General features: G+C 39.9%; 2 protein-coding genes across 5 annotated transcripts in view; both read left to right on the top strand.

The window, feature by feature from the left end:
• Nucleotides 1–21,676, top strand: part of LOC110051481 (fibroblast growth factor 1-like) — a 181,346-nt gene that overhangs the window by 79,196 nt on the left and 80,474 nt on the right. The window lies entirely within an intron of this gene.
• LOC149103669 (von Willebrand factor D and EGF domain-containing protein-like) overlaps nt 1–21,676 on the top strand; it is a 126,029-nt gene that overhangs the window by 34,351 nt on the left and 70,002 nt on the right. For all 4 annotated transcript variants that reach the window (XM_089273954.1, XM_089273953.1, XM_089273952.1 and 1 more), the window contains exons 5-6: nt 4,176–4,490; nt 7,958–8,031. In XM_089273954.1, the coding sequence (XP_089130080.1) occupies nt 4,176–4,490; nt 7,958–8,031 (389 nt within the window). The remainder of the gene's footprint in view (nt 1–4,175; nt 4,491–7,957; nt 8,032–21,676) is intronic.

The following is a 21,676-nucleotide window of genomic DNA, read 5'->3' as shown; positions in this document are numbered from 1 at the left end:
CGGCTGGCGCTGCTACGGCTGCCGGAAGTAAATTTCCACTGATACTGCTACTGCCACTGCCACCGCCACTGTTAGTGCCACTGCTACTGCCCCTGCTACTGAACTTGCTACTGCCACTGCCACTGCCACTGCCACTGCCACTGCCACTGCCACTGCCACTGCCACTGCCACTCCTACTGCCACTGCTACTGCCACTGCCGCTGCTACTGCCTCTGTTACTGCACTTGCTACTGCCACTGCTACTGCACTTGTTACTGCTATTGCTACTGCTACTGCCACTGCTATCTCTACTGCCACTGCTGCTGCTACTGCCACTGCTATCTCTACCGCTACTGCTTCTGCTACTGCCACTGCTACTGCTATGGCAACTGCTAAAGCCACTGCTACTGCACTTGCTACTGCAACTACTACTTCACTTTCTACTGTTACTACTATTGCTATTGTTAGTGCCACTGCCACCGCAATTGCCACTAGAACTATTAATATTACTAGCACTGCATTACTATCAGACCGACAGGTCAAACTCTATGAATTAGCAAGTTTTCTTTGTTTGTTTGTTTGTTTGTTTTGGTTTTTCTTTTTGTTTTGATTTTTTATTAACTACTTTTTAACGGAGAGTGAGCTCTTTACAGGAGAATCTTAAACCGAAACCTTGCCGTATTGATTTAAACGTAAACTTGGAACTTTAATAAAAACATTAAAAATACGGCAAGACTAGGTTTGAGATTTTTCCGTTGAGACCGAACGTTCGGTGTTAAGAGTCCCTGTCCATAAAAATGGACAATACCTCGGCAAGGGTCGAAAATTCGATTTCGCTCATACTTTCATGGCAGATAGGCTAGGGCATGACAAAAACTACTAGAGAGTTTTTTGGCAAAATATCCTTTTATTTCAAAGAAATATGCAAATTACCAAATTCCGTTAAAATCGTCATTTGACGCACCATCTTATTAAACAAGTTTGAGAGCCTCGCATGCAAAACCACATTATTCTTCCGTCTTTAAAACACTCAAATATTTTTGTGCAATGTTTAAATGTGTACTGGGTTGATTTTAGGGAATGTTGCGTTGTCTCTTTGGGTGCAAAATAATTAAATTTCGAAGACATGTATTTTATTCACGTAAAAGTACTTCGTGAATATAATTAATTTTCACCATGTGCGAAACCTTCAAATGGATTAAGTTTCTGGTGGTTGAATTGAAGGAGGATGGTCTACAGATTCCTGTAAAAATTTCTTTGGGCAAGTGATTGTGAGCGACGCGAGAGCTTTTCAAAGTACGTTAAAAATGCAAATATTTGACCATCCGTCGTCAAATTTCAATTTACGAGTTGGACGTACATTTTAGCATGCGCCACATGACTTGACCTATGTTAAGTTGAAATAGACACAGAGCTGATAATTTCGAAATGTTCTAACCTCATTTGCTGTAAAAGGCAGGTCCAAAGGCGATTTGACGTGTTTCTCTCACTATTCGTCGCACATAAAGCAGAAGTTTGCTTTTGTTTACATAACGTCCGATGTACATCGCCAACTGTCAACTTATTTAATGGTCGAATATCATGAATCTGTGACCCTCTTTCGACACAAATGATCACCACTGCATCTAAGTCAAAAACGGCTGAGTCATTTGTAGATAGTTGCTTGCTTTGCACTACACCAAAATATTACGTTTGATCATCATGGTTTGATGGCTTGGTGCTTGCAGCGGTTCCTTGTTCGTCACGCAATGCTGTCATCCCATTCTAGGGGGTAGGGGTAGGACAATTTCTATCCTAATACGTAAGGCTTCGTAAGGCTTGGAACCACTGGGAGCACACAATCGCATTGAGTAGGAAGAGATTAAATTAAGAAATGAAAAGAATGAATAGTTTACCATTACCCCTGTTGTTATCTTTTACTCGACCACCGCTAATTACATGCCCTGCGTAATACTGTAACGCTAAACTCATGTCTACAATAGTTCTTTTCGCGCTGTGCAATTATATTTGGTTTACATGTAATACAGTGGGCTACCCTCGGGGAAATGGGTGGTGACCGCTTAATGGGGCTAGCCGCTTAAATAGAGGTTGGTGTACCTTGAATATTTAATTTTTCACTATCGGGTTATCAATTTCTTGGTGAACATGGAGTCAATTCAAGACAATCATGATAGGCGTGTGTTTGAATTATAACTCGCCATGCACCTTCCATTTCAGACTCTTTTCTGCCATCGCCCTTTCCAAAACAAAGTTTTTAAATTTTGGGTGGCCGCTTAATAGGGGTAAAGACAATAATGAAGCCCTTATCGGAACGACCAAATGGTGGCCGCGGAGGTAACCGGTCAATAGGTGTTTTATTTACAATATTTTACTGACAATAATTTTGGACTGTACTGACAACAGTCCTCTATTTTCTGTTACAAACATACCAATGCCTCGCCACTAAGCAAACAAAATACGTCAAAATGGCATGGCCAGGGCTATTTACTCACGTAATTACTGATTAAATTTAGTCCGTTTTTCTCACGAATTAGACACGTTGTGATTTCCTATTTTTATTTCAACTAGTTCTTGCTTCATTGATCTATAATTTGTTTTGTAAATTGTAAATTTAGTTAGCATCGGGCAGGCGAAGAGCCACCCTGTGGATATACTGCCCGAAATGCCATTATTATTATTATTATTATTATTATTATTATTATTATTATTATTATTATTATTATTATTATTATGGTGATTTTTCTTTTTTAAATTCTGGTGAGTACAGGCACTAGCTTTATCAGCTGTTGTCTGAAACAAACGTGGTTTGGACCGAGGTCACGTACACTATAGAATGCGATTATATAAATATACACGTATTATTATATATATGAACAAACAGATGAACTATGATTAAATTGTTTCACTTGCCCTGAGAGTGCTCTATACAAAATAGATCCAAATGTGCAGCATATGCCGTGACAGCATTGCGTGACGAACAAATAACGGCTGTAAGATTGTGCTGCGCCGAGACGCTTATCAGCAATGGTCAGCAATCGATCAAACGTAGTATTTTGGCGCATTGCAAAGCAAGCAACTATCTAAAAATGACTCAGATGCAGTGATGTTCATATGCGTAGAAAGATGGTCACAGATTCATGGTATTCGACCATTAAATAAGTTGACAGTTGGCGATGTACATCGGAAGTTATGTAAACAAAAGCAAACTTCTGCTTTATGTGCGACGAATGGTGAGAGAAACACGTCAAATCGGCTTTAGACCTGCCTTTTACAGCAAATGAGGTTAGAACATTTCGAAATTATTAGCTCTGTGTCTATTTCAACTTAACATAGGTCAAGTCATGTGACGCATGCTAAAATGTACGTCCAACCCGTAAATTGAAATTTGACGACGGATGGTCAAATATTTGCATTTTTAACGTACTTTGAAAAGCTCTCGCGTCGCTCACAATCACTTGCCCAAAGAAATTTTTACAGGAATCTGTAGACCATCCTCCTTCAATTCAACCACCGGAAGCTTAATCCATTTGAAGGTTTCGCACATGGTGAAAATTAATTATATTCACGAAGTACTTTTACGTGAATAAAATACATGTCTTCGAAATTTAATTATTTTGCACCCAAAGAGACAACGCAACATTCCCTAAAATCAACCCAGTACACATTTAAACATTGCACAAAAATATTTGAGTGTTTTAAAGACGGAGGAATAATGTGGTTTTGCATGCGAGGCTCTCAAACTTGCTTAATAAAATGGTGCGTCAAATGACGATTTTAACGGAATTTGGTAATTTGCATATTTCTTTGAAATAAAAGGATATTTTGCCAAAAAAAACTATCCAGTAGTTTTTGTCATGTCCTAGCCTATCTATAAATAAATAAATAAATATACATTTATATAGCGCCATTTTCCACTAATTGTCCATGGCGCTTTACAATACTTTACCATACCATACCATAAGAATATGAGCGAAATCGAATTTTCGACCCTTGCCGCGAAATTAAGAATTTGTCTGATTTTTACAGGCAGGCACTCTTAAGTCGTTTATTATAGGGCGTTTTGCTTTGTTTTGGCAGGCCCGTAATCGGCCCGTGATCATTACAGAAGAGTAATTCATTTGAATTAATCAGAGCGCGCATTATATCGGATACAACATAAGCCAAATAATAATTTTATCTCTTTATCTCTTTGTTAGGTTGAACCACATATCCTGGAACTTGCCGAATGTAATATCGACGAAATTAAAGAACTAACTATAACGCCAGCAATACCAGTTGGAACAAGTCCATCTGGAGAGGGCCTGAACATCGGTTTGTTTTTACCAGAAAGTTTAGCAATGGACAGTGATGAATGCACACTATTTATAAACGGCCTTGAATCTAAAACAGTGCGTTTAACAGCCGTCTGCAAAAGCTTCAAAAGTGGCGACGCTGATAACTTCATCATTCCAAAAATTGAAGGTGCACACAGTGAATTTTGGAACAGGGCACAATACCTTCCCTCGATTTGGGTAAGTCTTTTTATTTTCTGTTGATCCTTGGTGCATCGTTCTCTAAAGTACCGTAGGCTTCAAATATTAAAAGACTTTTGACTGAGCTTCGAGGGCAGTCAAAACATTTTCGGGTTATTTGTGATTCATATTTCATCAAAACTGGACTGGAATTTTCATTAAAGGAACTATATCATCTAGCATTACAACTTGGAGTCTAGCAACGATTTGAACGGCTGCGATGTATATATTTTTTTCCGTTTCGAAGTGTGGGTCGCCAGTCGAGATCGCCGAGTTGTAAAGCTGTATTTAGGCCGGGATAGACAATTTGCCCGCTCATTTGGGTTATAAAGGTACAAATAATGACTGAAAAGTTAGCTTACAGCTCTTAAAGAGTTATAAAGATGTCAATGAACACGAAAAGTTAGTAATTTGACTTTAAAGAACGTGCAAATTTCGGAGTGTCACAACATTTTTAGGTTCAAACAATAATTTCCTCCGAAATACAAGTTGCGATTCTGCCGTAGCCCACTCCTACTTCTCCAGATCAAAGATTTAAAATAGTTTCAATATAAGAGATAAGTAGAGATGTCGGCAAACAATATTCCAAGGTGAGGTAACTTTTCGCTTTGTTCTTGTCGACCGACCGTAGTATATGCATCGTCAATTACTGTGTTCGAACACTAGCTACACAAATTTGCATATTTCGTACCAGTAAATCATGGAAAATCCTTCAACAAGATCTTGAAAAGAGGTTCAGTATAGTATGAGTTAAATGAATACATTTCACTTCACTGTTATTTAGAAAGAAATGTCCATTTTACGCGCGCTAATAACCTGGGAGTTCTCGACTTACTAGTTTGCGTTTCGGTTGACTGACAAGCGCATTCTTCTTTCAGCACGGTAATCTCCGTTGGTAGATATAGAGTCGAATCTTAATCGTTTGTTTCACTTTCCCTATATATTTATAAATGCTTGATCAAGTCTAAGCTTGTAATTTAGATGTATTTCGTTCCTCAAAGACGAAGCTCAAAGAACAAAACAATTCTGTATTCGAAATGGCCATTGAGAAACACGACAGATTTCGACCTCCGGCGTTCGTGTGCTTCTATCAATATCCACAAATACATAGCTAGTTTACCAGTTCGACGCTCCAACAATCTTATTCCCTCGTTTTAGAAAGCAGGTTTCGTTTACTTTTCGTTTAGGAAAGTCCCCATTTTCAGTCCAAAAAACGCGATACTTTTAATTTACCGTGTAATTTCCTCACCGACAAGTTTCGTCTGGGACTCGGAGGATCGTTAGCACTGGAAATAGTCAGATGGCTTCCAGCTTATCCCAAATTCGTGTCTTATGAGTTACCTTGACAATTTCAAGCTCTCCACTAGAGATAGAGAAGAATATAGAGGCCATGAAAATCTCTAGGTTTTCACAGTAGAGGCGAACCCGAAATCGAAGAAATCCTCGAGCGCTCCCCAGCTTTAACTTCGCGCAAATCAGCCCACTTGTTTGGTGTTTTTCTCGTTTCGGGTCAAGTCTCATCGCGGTAGAGATATTGAATAAAGAGGAACACTCAATTCTGTTGACACCCCTGCTCCAATCACTGTATGAAGAATATCGATCATACATAATTGAAGGATCCCTCATGTTAAAGTGTTTTTAGTGTACTCTACTGAGAAAGACTTAAGCCTAGTTCACACGTATCTGGATACTTTTGAAACGGCGACTTTTTCTTTCCGGATTCAAATATTTCCCGTCCACACGTAGCGTATTGAAATCGAATTCGCCTGTCCACAAGCATCCGATGGTATCCGGATTCACTCTAGAGAAAGTAGGCCTACACGTTGTGCCGCCATATTGGTTTCTTGTTCGGCAAGAGACTGGACGCGATTTTGCTACGTGATGGGATTCGAAAATATCCGGATTCACGGTCCACACGCTATCGGATTCTTCGCGGATTTATTTTCTCCACTTTGGAGAGCGGATTAAAAAAATATTCTGATTCGCTGCCAAATTCGCTGAATGCGTGTGGACAGAAGCCGCATCCGGAAAGAAAGAGTTGCGGATTCACAAATATCCGGATACGTGTGGATGAGCCCTTAAGAGCCCATTAACTGATCTTTTCAAGCCGTTGCTAAGGGAAATTTATTCTCATATAACTTCATCATTTCTGGTTAGTTCAGAGATTTTTCATGTGTTTTAACTTTTTCATGACCAGTAACACCAGTGGTGAGGTCATCAGGCCACGCCTTTTGTCATGTGACTAATACTGAAAAAATCCAAAGGCTCCAAGGCAATTTACTTTTTCGAGATATTTTTCATTGATTTATTATTTTAATTTTAATCCTTATTATGCTATGCATAGATTTTGTTAAATTTCTAAAAGGTCAGACTTTGAAAGAATTTCAAAACATTGAAAAATTCGTAATTTTCTGAAAAAAAAACCTGATTTTGAAAAAAGAGTGCATAGCGATGTTTCCAACGTTGGCTTCAATCGAAAATCGTCGAAAAACGCTCGATTTAATGAAAGACCATACTTCCTTAAGCACCGGAAGTGCGCCCGATATATATATTGAACGTTACCCAATCAGCACGTGCGCAATTTACACTACCAGCGCACTTCGGCAAGATCAAACAAAGCCACGCAGAGTTAGTTTTTCCCTTTCTTTTTCTCTTGTTTTTCTGTTTTTTTCTCATTTTGTCTTTGTTTGTACTTTTTTTTTTATTTTACATCTTGTGAAACACAAAGAAGAAACATAAATATGTAAGCGAATTTGCAAGTTATTAAGTTGTTTTTATTTTCCTCGCGCAGGCTGGCGTAAGTAACCGGAAGTGAAATTTCACCTCCTTAGCAACGCGCGCGAGCGCGCTTATGAATCGGTTAATAGGCCCTTAATAACAGTGGAATCTTCAGCTTCCGCTGGATATACACTTGTTTTGATAGGGATATAGACTGCGGACAGCAGTTTTTCAGACATCTAAGGCACTTTAAGGGTACGGAATATAAAAAGGAACCAGCAACTTGACACCTTTATATCTTGATTGTGAAACATCCCTTTTATACTTAGAAATGGAACCAAAAAAAATTAGAATATTTCATTCTTTAGAATGATTTAATACTCAAAGACATTAAAAACTCCTCTTTGCCTGCTTTAAGGAGGATTGAATGATTTTCGGAATAATCTATTGAGATGGGTGTATCTTGACTACTTTTAAAAGTTATGCACGTGTTTAACACACCATAGAACTTCAGGAGTTGGAAGATATTTACATAAATTTTCCCATTTCCCAAGAAGAGTGCAACTTAGTTCACTGAATAAAAGAGGAAACTTGGCGTGAGATGTTTTATGTCATAGCATGTCAATCTGTTTTTGCTTTGTTTTTGTCGCTGTTTGGGTTTTCTTTTCTTTTGTCTGGTTTTGGTTTTGTTTTTTCCTGTATATGAACATGTACGCACAAATAACTACTTTCCTCACAAACACCCGCAGGTATCAATTGTAGATAACTCGGAGAATGTGCAAAGCTGTTACACTTATACGGATCCCCATTATGAAGCGTTTGGGTAAGTGTTATATGATTGACTGTAAAGTGTTAATCCAAGGCAGAAATAAATGGGTATCACCCAATAAATACAGGATACAGCTACTTGAAGCTATAGCGGCTACGGCCGTGGTTCTTTTCCTGCATTTTATTCTTAACCTCAGACGCCCGGGGGATGGATGGACCCCCCCCCCCCCCCTAAGGGTTTTCTTTTTGTTAAGGCAGAGCGAAATAAATTCAAATTGATTAGATAGCTCTAGGCTTCTCTACAGGACAGTATCACTTTTCTTGCATATGACGCCAGATGACGTCAAATGGCGTCATTTGACCCGCCATTTTGGATCCACCATCTTGGATTTTACTATTTTCTTAAAAAGTGAAGAAATAACGGAAATTAAAGCAAAATCAAGCCACAATGCTTATGAAATGTATAAATGCGCGAATTTTTGCAATTTGATGAAGAAAACTGAAAAAAAAAGACTACACAATTATCTCAAAAAAGTCAGGACTGAAAAAGTTGATTTTTGGTCAGACCTGCATCAAATCTGATGGTTGCCATGGCAACGTCAAAAATGATGGACACGCAATAGACATATCGAAATTTTTGCAGAGAATGAAGGAACAGCTACTGAAAGTTCCAGCCCCTTAGAGTAAATCGTCTTTTCAAATTTTGAAAAAAAACCTTATGGATGATCAAGAGAAAATCAGGGGACAGAGAGGGACATTGAGAGCGTTGGCTGGGATATGTCGATTCCACTAAAGTTATTTTTAGTTTTAGACGGAAACGGAAGTCTATTCCCCAGACGCCCACATGATACCTTTCACCTCGTTGATCAGGGAATTTTGGAAAGGGCAGTCTGCGTGGAAATACGTTTTGTCAGTAGAAGCGCTTAAAGAAAAATGATGGATTCCACAATCTCTTTGGAATAAAAACATTGGGTGGAAGAAATATCAAAGTTTGTCCCCCTAAGAATTTGAATGAAAGAAAACAGCGATGACAACAAGGAAGAATTTATTTGCCTTCAATTGTATAACAACATGTAGAGAAGTATCATGTTGTTCGATATTGTAACATAACATAAAATACCGTTTCAATCTGTAGCGATCCTACTACCTCTAAACGCAGCGACGAATGAAATCTTAGCCAACAGAAGAAAACTGTCTTGGTTCCCACGGCAAAATTATTTTTGAACCCAAGCGACAAAATTGCTCTCAACCCAGCGACAGGACTAATTTTGGCCGAACTGCAAATAAGGGGTGGTGAATGGTAAATGCGAGACTTTGCAAGACGGCGAGACCAGCGCTTTTCTTTGCAAGCCCGAGACATATTGACTTTTAGATTGCGAGACCGAGACTTCAAACTGTTTTGAGTGCGAGCGCGAGGGGCTCAGACTCTTAAAATTCGAACCCCAGATTTAGTTGAGAGCTATAAGAATGAGCAAGAATGAGTTTGTACAGAAGTCTTACAAAGGAGCCTTTTGTCGTAAATACTTGTGCCTTTACTCAATTCCACAGGGGACAACAGATAAGTTTCTCGACTTCGTGGGTTTCATCATGAGTTATCTTGGGTTGTGTTTGGCTTCTTGATTCCCCTTTTAGCCTTTTAGCCAGCCTTTGCGAACAAGCTGGAACTGGAAATTCGACTATAACACACTACGTTAGGATCTCCTAGAACTAAATAACTTTTTTTTTGGCGCCAAAATGACGTTGTAGTAAGTTTTGTAGCTTTTCGTGGAATTCAGACAATTTGGCAGAAGTTAGGATTAAGTTTTTCTCGGAAAATTGCTTTACTGAAATTCAATATCAAGTGACGATAAGACGTCATTTATTAAAACAAACGAACGAATCGGAACTTCGAAACCCTTCAGGGGCGGATCCAGAAAATTCAGAAAGAGGGGACCGAGTCCCCCAACCTCCCCCCCCCCCCCCCCCCAATGAAAACTTCACTTTTCAGGAGATGCAGCATACATGATTGTGGGCGTATTCCTGATGCAAAGTAAAGTAACGTTGACGTTTCGGAAGATAGAATTAAAGAGCATTTTATAAAAACGATTTTCAAAGCAAAATCGTAGTGTTAGTGGCAGGCGAACTGTTAACAGAGTCACTGCATTGTATTTATACTTCCAGTATTAATCGAAATAAATCAGTGCAGTGGTTTGATGAATGTCATCTTTCTCTGGTTTCGTTTGGCGCACTCGTCAACAACTGCATTATAATTTAAAGGTATGTCTTTGTAAATAAAGAACAATAACAGTGCATTTAGACGTTCCTCTCCCATGGTGCTGCGATAAACATTCTTCACAAAGCGCAGTGAAGAGTTGCTACGTTCAACAGTTGCACTTGTGACTAGGGTGATTAACAGGAGGCGCAGAATTGTATGGACATTGGGGTAGAGGCTTGAGCTGCAGGCTTTCGATGTCTCTTGCAGTGTCGTGAATTTTACGGTAGCGTTGTTCCAAAAAATAAAAGCCTTAATAAACACATATTTCAAGACAAGGTATTATCGGTTTTTTCAGCTTATCACAGTTTCACTATAAACTTGGTAACCCATGTATAGTATTAAAGTATCATGGTAGGTGGATTGACAGTGTTTGGAAATCGCGCTCTTACCCTGGCGCTTTAAAAGAAAACCCATCAACCTGTACATTTTCTGAAAGCTTAATAGTTATAGAACACAATCATATCTTTGAAATTTTCTAAAACGTTATTGTCGCAGTGATATTAAAAGAAATACCCAGAAACACTGCTTCGCTTAAACTGGTTCGCTTCCGCGCGTGAACTATCGGAGCGGCGCGATTTACATCGGAAATGTTTTCTCACACATCACCCTCAAAAATGGTGTCTGCGATTTTCCAGATGTGGTTTGTTTTTTTTTGTACACCCTCCTAAACTTTGATATTTTTAATGCAGACGTTTCCTTCTACAAAAGAGGCCATAACTTTGAAACGGAAGCGAAATTAAACAAAGCCCGACACAGTTTTTCGAAGGAGGTATCCTAGAACATACCTGCCGATTTTCAGCCAATTCCATCGGACGACGCGCGTAAACGAACTAAAAATGTTCATCCTTATATGCAGTTTTATTTTATCGAGAAAAACACGAAACACCTTTTATGAGATTTGTATGAATAGATGTTAAAAATCCCCTCTGCACGGACAGATGTCGGCATGGGTCAGTTTACCACAACAATGGGTTATGACAACTTGAAATAAACAGACGACTAATATTCTGGCGCGGAAACCCGCGTCGCAGTGAAGTCGTCCGAGAAGGGACAAACTACAAGTTAAACTGCTGTGATCTTTTACTTAAAAGATTTCGTCGGCGACGTTGGTATTATGCTGCTTAAGTTTAGGCTCCTTCGTTCTCCAGGCATTTTTTGAAACCATGCCTCGTGAAGCCAACAAGCATGAAAAAGAGGAAATCTCGAGGTCTACATTGTCAACATCTACATCTGCGCTTGACTCTCTCGTTGTGGAAGTTTCGGAATCGCGTCGGTTCTACAACAATTTCGTGCGACTAGCAGTTGTTGTATTTTGTCCTTTAGCTTCATTGGTGGGACTAGTGTCCTCGAGTTCCCTCAACCATTCTTCTTGGTTACAGTGCGACCCACGGTCGCTCAGAGCCAAAGATCTTGTTCGACGCTGAACCTGTGGGTTCCACCAGATTTTCGCCTCTTCGGCCTCTTCGAAGACGAAAATGGGCAAGAATTTTTCGTCCTGACATAAAGAAAATTTGACGAGAACGAAAGCCAACTTGCGATGAAACAACCAGATCAAGATCAGTTCGCGTGCGCAAATGAAATATCACACCGCAATTCGCGTTACTTGTGACAACTGGCGGTGAATTTTAATTAGAGGTGTCAACGCGCTGTAATAATATTCAAAAATAGTTTTTTTACTTTAACTTAAAAAGTGAAAAAGCCCTCTCTCCCATTCTTTTTGCAAAATATTTATCTCAGTCTTCTCAATTTGGACAGCCAAAAAAAAGATTTTTCGCATTTTTCGTAAAAATCCACCTACCCTGATACCTTAACGCAGAATAACATACCAGAAGCACTTCCACAGCTCCAGATCCTGCGACGCACTGCTTGAGGACGGCAGATCGGGGGAATAATGCTGACTAAGTTTCTCTTGAGAAGACAAGTTAAGCTACTGAAAGTTGGCAGGTATCAGTAGCAATCCAAGCAATGCCGCTTCTGATCGTCCATTAAAGCGGGTATTTATTTGCTCCAACAAGTTGTCAAGGAAAGGAAGAAATATTGCCCGTCAAAAGTAGGCGACTGGTTTCCTGGCATTGGTGTTGTTTCTTAATGTCTGCCTACCAAAAATTCGAGGAATGCTTACCTTGGCGCTTGCCTTCTTAGCCATCTTCTTGATCTTTTCATACACAGAACTTGCAAATGTTGTTTTAGCATTCTTGCGCATACCTTTCAGCTGTTCCTTCGCAACGTTAAGATGCTTGTTGCCTCAATAACATTCAGTGTGAAACCCTGTAACGAACGGCTGATTCCTACAGTGAAACGTTCTAGAAGGGAAACGTTACTTATGATAAAAACACCGAATGATAATCAAGCTTGCTCTTTAAAACTCGCTTTCACCTGGCACAAATAGAAACAACTGATCCATTTTTGAAACATCATCAGCAAACTGTTATTTCTGTAATGATTCTAATCGTTTCTGTCAGAATTTTCTATCGAGAAATTAACTCAGGATTATAAATCAATTTACGCATGACCTTCTGCGACAAATCATCACATTGAGTGCTTTAATATAAGCTAAAGTTATTTTTACTTCATTTGCCTTTTTGCTGGGGCGGATGATCACCAAACAAAGTCTCCAAGGCAGAGCTCGAACGGTGCCCGCTAACAGACAGATACAGATCTAAAAAAAAAAAGCCATTACCTTTAACTTAGGTCAAATAAGTAACGTACTCACCTGGTTCACGATGAAATGTAAACATGGAGTGTCTTCTTTGCTTTCCTCGAAAACATCAGATAAAATATTTCACTCTTCCGCAGTGCAGCAAGGGACAGGGCGTGACAATATTCGTGTCCAGTGTTCCTCGTCATTTCAAACCGAAAGAAACGCATGTTACATTTGGCGTTAACAATTAGCGCAAATTTTAATTTTTGCGTTGCGTTTGTTTGAATATTTGATAATATGTTATAATTGTTAACACAAAATATATTTTAAATAAGGAAAGATCCGAAATTGATTAAAATTGGCACCTGATTGTATAATTATAACAACTCTCAGAGGACGATTAGAAGGGTTGGGGTCGTCCAAAAACGTTTTGAAAAAACAAGAAAAAAAAGGGGGGGCCACGGCCCCCTGGGCCCCTCCCCTAAATCCGCCTATGCCCTTAACCTTGCAAAAAGCTGAGACTCTTAGAGAGCTTCGTATAAAAATCGAGACTGCGAGACGTACAGAACCGCTAAAAAAACGAGACTGGGAGACCCATGAAATTCGACTACAATTTTGCGAGACCGCGAGTTTTTGAAGGACCATTCGCCACCCCTCAAATAGTTCGGAGGGTAGCTGAAATATTTTGAATCCAGAAACCAAAACAACTCGAAGCCTAGCTATTAGCGACATAAATCAATTTGGATACTATACCACAACAAAGCAATCCCTTCTATGCGACAGAAATTTATTTGAACCTTAACAGCGCGGATAAAACAACTCGGAGTGGAGCGATCAGCCTACAAAATAACTCAACAAAACAACATACAGCTCGGAGCGACTGAAGTGATCAGCGACAGAAATAATGTTGAATAGCGGTACAGTGACAAAGTAGCTCGCGGCGAAGCGACCAGCAACAGAAATAACTTGGAATCCAGCAACAAAACAGCTCGAAGTGGGACGATCATGATCTGTGACAGAAATAATTTTGAAAACAACAACAAATACCTTGGAGCCGCTTGGAGAGTGGCTGTAAACGAGACAAACAATTTTGAATGTTGGCACAGCGACTAAACAACTAGAAGCATGGCAATCTTGGGAAAGTAACAACAGAATTAGTTGTGAATACTGGTACAGCGATAAAACAACGCCTGTAACTTGGAGCAAGGCGATCAGCGACAGATTGAGAACCCCGGGCAGAAATAATTAATTGAATTCGCAGAGAAACAGAGCAAGTCGAGCAGCTCAGAGCGCGGTAGTGATCAGCGACAGAAAAAAAAAATTAAATTCAACGACAAAACAGCTTCCATGCAAGCGACAAAAAAATAATTTTGAACCAGCAATCAAAGTACAATGAAATGAACTGAGCGAAAGGGATAATTCCTTCTGACTGTTTTTCCAACAGAGGAAAACACAAACGTTCTCTTCACGTTTTCTTCACCTTAGGTTAATGTACACTAATGTAACCTTTCTTTCTTCGGTGTGAGGAAAAAATTGTCATTGCCATTAATAGTATCAATGTCGAAGTCCATCGGATTGTAAACTCCATTTGAAAAAAGCCACAGTGCATAGTCCATAACAGCAGCCACGACCTTAGGCCCCGCTTACACCGTGTCGGGACAAATTTTTGCACGCACGAAGTTTGTTCCTGGACCGCCTGTCTACATGGATCCGTGCAAATTCTGTTACAGATTGCAGTGGTGTTTACATGGTTCCGTGCAAATTTTAGACCAGTCGCGGCATTTGAATGGCTTTTTTACGTCTCTGTTGTGATTGCTTATCGCTAATGTTTTAAGCCAATCATGCTGCAGCTGATGCAGTACGCGGCAAATCAAACACGGCGGCAGACAAAACTTTACGTGGGCTGATGAAGAAATGAGTTTGTTGCTACATGTAGTTATAGACTACAAAGCAGGAAAAGCAGGGAAAGGAGTTGATTGGGAAACGGTCAGGAACAAGAACGAAGACGTAACCAAAATTTTTGTGGAAAAGTACCCCGATAACGACCAGGAGAAATTCCCCCGACATACCGAGGCGTCAGGAAGCTTCAGCAAAGACCGCGAATCCAAAACAAACTACAGAGGATCAATTTAAGCCTCGTCTCCTCATATCTGTAATCTGCTTTTGTTTGTTTCTTTTGTCTTGAGTTTAACAAAATGTACCAAACCAGGGACAAAATGTAACAAAAATGTTTCATTTTTAATAAGCAACCAAGCAAAACATAACTAGACTTCAGGCCTTAACCGCGCTATCTGAGCAAAAAGTTGCACGGTTCGGGTATTTACACGAGTACGTACGAAATATGGAACCGTGCCGTTCAAAAGGTTGACCTGCTATTTTCAAGTCTCAAATTTGCACACTTAGCCGTTCAAAAATTCGTCCAGTGCCGCCGGTCCCGTGTACCGTGCAAGTTTTTGTCCGTGAAAACATTTGTCCGGACCCGTGTATATGGAACCTTAACAACATGTCCCGCCGGAACGTTTTGAAGTTTCTGTTGACTACTCAGAACCGCATTCTCCGTGGTCTGCATGTGCCATTTTATTCCCGAGGAGTTGCGAAAATATATCTTCCACTTTGATTTATCCATCCAGAAATACCAACTCTCTCTAATGTATCTGCAAAAGGCGCTTCTATCTACAAAGTGTATTTCCCCGCGGACCGCCGTTTCTAAATTGCCTGATCACCTAAGGAATGTTATCATGCGGACATAAACGGAAACGCGCGCACCCCTGCTGTTTTCGGCAATCCCAAAATAACTTTAGCGGAACTGACAAATCCCAAGGCCTAGACTGGGAACCTCTCTCTGTCCCCTCATTCTCTCTTGGGACGGGGGGGGGGGGAGGGCTGGCATCCCCCCCTTCCCTTGTACGTCCGAGGGAGTCCTTAGATTCGATTTTAATCCTGGCATGTATTAAACATTTTTGATGAGTTATTTCTTATTTGTCAGTGTTCATGGTTAGGATTCAATAAGTATGTTTTCTCGAAACCACCATCATTGCCTTCGTTATTCTATTTAACAAACTGACCTCAGTTTTTCATGCGTCTGTCCTGTTAGTGATCATGAATTTCGTCATAACATTGTACGATCTGCCGACTATTTTGACATTTTTATGACGAAAATCCTTCTCAATAACAAGACAGACGCGTGAGAAACAGACATCAATTTGGATTAAAAGAAAATATAGCAATTGCCAAAATGTCCGCCGTCACTCGTTGCATCAATATATTTAAAAAAAAATTGTATTTCTGTCCGCTCATTGGCAATGACAATTAATTAGCCAATGGTGAGAATTTCTGCAGTTCTTGTGAAATATATATATATGTATGTATTTCGTCTCGTTTGTTTATTTGTTTGTTTTTGTTTTTGTTTTGTTTTTGTTTTTGTTTTTTTATTATTATTATTTTGTAATGATTGTGTTTGGTTTCAGCATTCTATATGCCTTTCGGTAATTTGTAACTATACAATAGATTATGATCTTGAGAGAACACATCCCCGTACCCCATGATAGCCTTTTTTAATCTAGTTTAAGCTTCGCGTCAGACGGTCGAAGTTACTTTTAGTCTTGCTCCCATGATGGTGCAGCCAATGTCCAACGGTCATCCGTTCGCGTCAAAGGCGCGTCCATTTATTCCATCGAAGTCTGAAATTGAAAATCTATGTAGGCAAGTCTACAGTGCACATCATAGCCTGCGTAGCAAGCGTTTCTGTGGGGTTCGGGAGCAAAGAATTACAGCGCGAGAAATGGAGCGGGTAAAAGGGGGGGAGGGGGAGGGGTATGAAGGAAGGAAACGCTTGCAGACTAACCCCTGGACTTTGAAAATCACCCACTTGGCCTTTCATGCCTAAGTCCGCACACTGAGATTTCGTGCTGTCATCGGCTGTCATAAATTAACCAATAAAATCTTCGGCCTTCCGTAGCGGAAGTGAACATTGAACCAAAATAAGCTTTAACTTGTCAAAATATGTCTGAAACAACGAGCGCAGGGTGGGAACGGAGAAATCTCGATGAAAAAAATTTGGTAATTTATAATCAAGCTATATTTCTACTCAATCCGTCTAAATGGAAGGACTGCAAGGGTGAAGTTTTAGCACAAATCTGCCAGAAAGTTAAAATGTGAGAAGCATTCAAGTCGCGTCAGTAATCCTTGTGTTCGCAAGATTCGGAATCTTGGATCACTGTATTCATTCGTCCAGGAATTGATACAAGGTAAAATTAGCAAGTCAACTCCCACAAAGGCAACTCCAGTAATGAAGCGTTTGCTGGAAACGCCAGATCCGCAAGTCGGTTCGAGTGTTATCACCTGTAGCAAAAACAAACAACGGAAAGTCTTTTTGGAAAACTTTGGAATTTGGGCAAGAGAGGCTTCAAACATCTGAGAGGGAAAATAACGATAATCTTGACCAGTATCTGAATAAAGATAATCTTCCCCTTGGCCAGACGAAATCACTAGGTTTTCCCACGCAGTAGCGCGAATCTTCTGTCCCGTGGTTTATTATCTGTTCCTTGGCGCATGTGGCATTCAAGAAAGTGATGTTAAAATTAAAGGAACAGCCGCAAATTGTGTCGCGCTTGCTTCTGCAATAATGTGCAGGCTCTATTTCTCTCCCCATACAAACCCTTATAAATATGCAAATCACGCAAATTACCTAACAGTACAGAGGTCAACAAAAACTTGAGCTTCTCATATATGGAGCTTGGGCTACCTGTGGTGTATCTGGTCGGTACAAACACCAAACAGCACTTGTACCAAAGACCTGTTCAAAAGACGTACGTTTCTGATAATCTGAACGGCTGTTATAAAACCGCATCCGCGCTTGTTAAAGCGGACTGGAAACTTAAATTGCCTATATACATACATACACACACACACACACACACACACACACACACACACACACACAAGCACACATACATACACACATACATACATACACGCACACATACACGCATACATACATACATAAACTTTATTTAAGCTCGAATTTCAGAGTAGCTTGACAAGCTAATATTCCCGAGAACAAAATATTTGATAACGAAAAATTATAATATATATAGAGTTAATATATAATCTATAATATATTAGTTAATATTAATTAATATAATATATAGAGTTGGTTTGTTTGACGAGGCGGGAGATTCCCTGACTATTTGCCCTCCTTCACGATTCCCTTTGCAAACGGCACATGGTAACACGTTTTCGATGATAGTTGAAACTCACGCTCCCGTTTGACCGCAAAACCATCATCCACTATCGGTCTATCATTGACTATGAATAATGACATCAGTTGTCATTCACTTTGAACTTGTTCAAATAGTTTTTTTATCCCATTTGACCTCGCGAATGATCATGAAAGTATTTCGATAAGATGTTTCCCCTCAAATCCGGGTAGGCTCACGTTTTCGCAACACGACTAAGCACTGAGCCGAAATTGTGGAAAACATTGAAATTGTGTACTTGAAGCTGTTTCTTTATTAAAGTATCAACTACCAAAGTATCGATTTTGTTCTTAATTTTTAGCTTGTCACCAGTGCCTCGCTTTATTTTTAAATTTATAACTTTTTGTTGTAGTTATAACCGTCACTTCTGAAGATGTATGTTGTAAACACACGAAACGTCAAGTTAATACAGTTAAGTTTTTTAGACCATGCGGTGTCTATTTGTGATGCTTGTAATCGCTGTTTATTTGCTTTTCCTTATGACAAGAGATATTTGACAATCAACTGATTTTTAACTTTGACGCCTTTACATCGAAAGTGCTCGTTAATTTGCTGTTTTAGAATTAGTATCTCTCAGGGTGGAAAAACATTTCAAGACTTGTCCACAAAACGGGATCTTGGTACTTTTTAGGAGTTCTTTTGACAATTTGCGACGAGCACCTCCGTCTTCACAGGGATAATAGGGAGTTTTAGCAAACCACGACGGCGACGGCAACGAGAACGTCACCAAATAATAGATTTAATGAGCAGAACAATGGTTCTGCACGTGCGTTTTGAATCTTTGTACATTTCTTTGCCGTCCTTTGCCAAACAACATCGTGACAATGACAAATTCGTACATATTTTAGAGAACGTGTACCGCAATGGCGAATTTTTCGTGTCTTCCTTTTGAATTGAACGCTGTCATAATACATATTTAGCCTGAGCAAGTTTTTAGACCGATAGGCGTACTGAACAGATCTACACAGTTGCGACATTCGAGGGTAAACTACAAATACTTCTTTTACAAGGCGTCGTCCTCGGCGTCGCCGTCGTCATTGCTAAAACTCCCCAATAAATCCTGCGGAACGGGTCTAAAAACTCATCGATCCCAAGAAATAGGAGGCTCTGAATTCCCCGATCGAGTCGTGCAAAATGCAAAAGACTGTCTCATTCCTATGTAAATAAAAGTTCGGGCCTGAAAAGTTTTGTCTGACTCCCTGAGCGATAAGCCATATCACACAACAGGAGTATCGATTAACGCCAGGAGCCATAATCGGCGACGGAGACCGTAAGCGCGCGCCATTTCTAGTATTGGGGCTGTCCCAATGATATGGAACAATTTTTCAATTTTTAAAACAAATTGTGCCATCACTTGTGGCACACGCGCGTACATGCTGCGAGGATTTTTGCAGATGTCGCGCGGTGGAAATGACGTCCGAAATTCCCAAATTTTTTCATGCTTTTGGCCCACAACTCAACGCGTTTATGTCTGCTGGAATTTTGCTTAAGTATTTTTGTCGTAAGCTGCTCCAGTTTGAGTGGAGAAAGACAGTGTCGAATTTAGGTATGTCCCACTTTAAGCTTATTTATAATAAAGTTTCCTTATAACGCGCGCTCTGATTGGCTGAAACAGCGTGCTTTATCAGAGAACAGAGCACGGGTTGATGACGGTAAGTTGGCTTCCAAATTTTTGCTTCGGAATTTTGACAAATTTGACCCAAATTAAACATCCCCTGTAACTCAGACAAACGCACTGGAAGCGAGCAATTTTTCTGCAGTAAATATGACTCACAGAGACTATATTGTTAGCAACAGTAGTGTTAAAACTGTACTAAAATAACAAGTTTTGCTAGATTCCCGTCGACAAAACATGTACAGCTGTAGCGAAATACACAAATTCTCAACCTAAACAGTGCTTCGATAAAGACATTAATTTTGTTACGAAGGCACAAATTATACTAAGAAGTAAAACAACGACAGAAAACAATTGAACTGTCTCTGTTTATGATGAGAAGCTTTATTTTTGTAAATTTACAATTAAAAATGCTCGTTTGCTCAAACAACACTTACATGCAGTGTAGTAACGCCCGTTCTCCGGCCATCTCAGCGAAGTAAACCGACGAGTGGTCAGTGCAAAACTTGCTCTGATATTCTCTTCTGTGCTCGAAGTAGAACCAGTGGGAGCCGTTGAGTCTTTCTAACCTTTACGCTAGTTCGGGCAATCTTGCTGCATGCGGCTACAAGCCGTAAATAACTGTACCTCCTTTCAAATTCAACCTGGCATTTCGCATTTTCATCCACAAGCTTTGAGCTCCGCGTTTCGTAATTTCCACTGGAAAAGTGCTCATTTTCATGGGCCACAATACGGCCGGATTCCTCTGGACTATAAACCTTTACCTGCCTTGAGATCCGTATTTAAAACTTAACTTAAAAGCGAACTTTGAAGGCATCGTCCTTCTCTCGAAAGCCGCTCAAACTTCTCGAAACTGAAAGCTTAGCTGAAGTCTAGTTTGTGATTGACAGCTGTCGCTTCGTTAGCCAATCAAGTTATTTGAACAATTCTAACAAGGATTGTGATTGGCTTATTTTAGCGTGCTTTATCAGAGAACAGTTCACGGCTGACGCCACTTTTGCTCGTTTGGAAAATAAAGTTTGGTTTGAAAATTCAGCCGAATGCGTGGGGAAATTATCTGATTCTTTATCATAAAACAAATAAAGAAGCCTCGACTGTGCTCTGTTCTGTTGTAAAGCACTTAGGAAGCGGTAGAGCACTCAAGAAGTAGGGAAAAACACTCGACTACGTCTCGTGTTTTCCCCTACACTTCTTTCGTGCTCTACCGCTTCCTAAGTGCTTTACAACAGAACAGAGCACAGTCGGGGCTTCTTTATTTGTTAAATATGTAGCTTATATAAGCTTTTGTGTTCCGCTGCTTCTTTAACAAGAGCTGTACATTACTCCACTTTAAATTTCACGTATGGTGAAGATTAACAGCTTTCCTATAACACAGCAAAAAAACTAGCTGGATATATTTAGATATAGCAGCGTTACAGGACTTCAAAGTTTCCCTCCTCTTGCCACAGGCTTGCGAGGAATCCGCCAGTCTATCGCGACCGAAAACGTAAAACAAAATAATCGCAAGATTTAAGTTTCGCCTGAACTGTAAGCAACGCTTGATGTTTCATCAAGGCCCAATAACTTCACGTCCGTAGATACTGCTCAGTTTTGTTTGTGTAAAAATCCAGTGAATTGTCTGTTGTCCATGAATAGTGAGAGGGCCCGCCGATGCGTGTTTTGTACAGTCACTAAACATGACAAATTGTACGTCCGCTGCAGTTTCGTGTGAAAGCATACATCGAACTCATACAATATCTCAATAGTTTTTAAATGTGTTTAAGATCGATAAATGTTTGAGATAATATTAAAGGCTAAGCTGAAAATATGTGAATAAAGCAGAAATAAGCAGCAAAAGTTACGATGACACTTTCTTTGATCAACTCGAATAGTGATTTTGTTAGTCGAGTTATCACAGGTCACGCAAGCGTAATATAAGAGTTTGTATGGAGA

This window comes from Orbicella faveolata, unplaced genomic scaffold (genome assembly GCF_042242905.1).
Source record: "Orbicella faveolata isolate gen_17 unplaced genomic scaffold, um_ofav_v1 contig_35, whole genome shotgun sequence".
NCBI lineage: Eukaryota > Metazoa > Cnidaria > Anthozoa > Scleractinia > Merulinidae > Orbicella > Orbicella faveolata.
The sequence above is the reverse complement of the archived record's forward strand: the minus strand, read 5'-3'. Positions and strand labels throughout refer to the sequence as shown.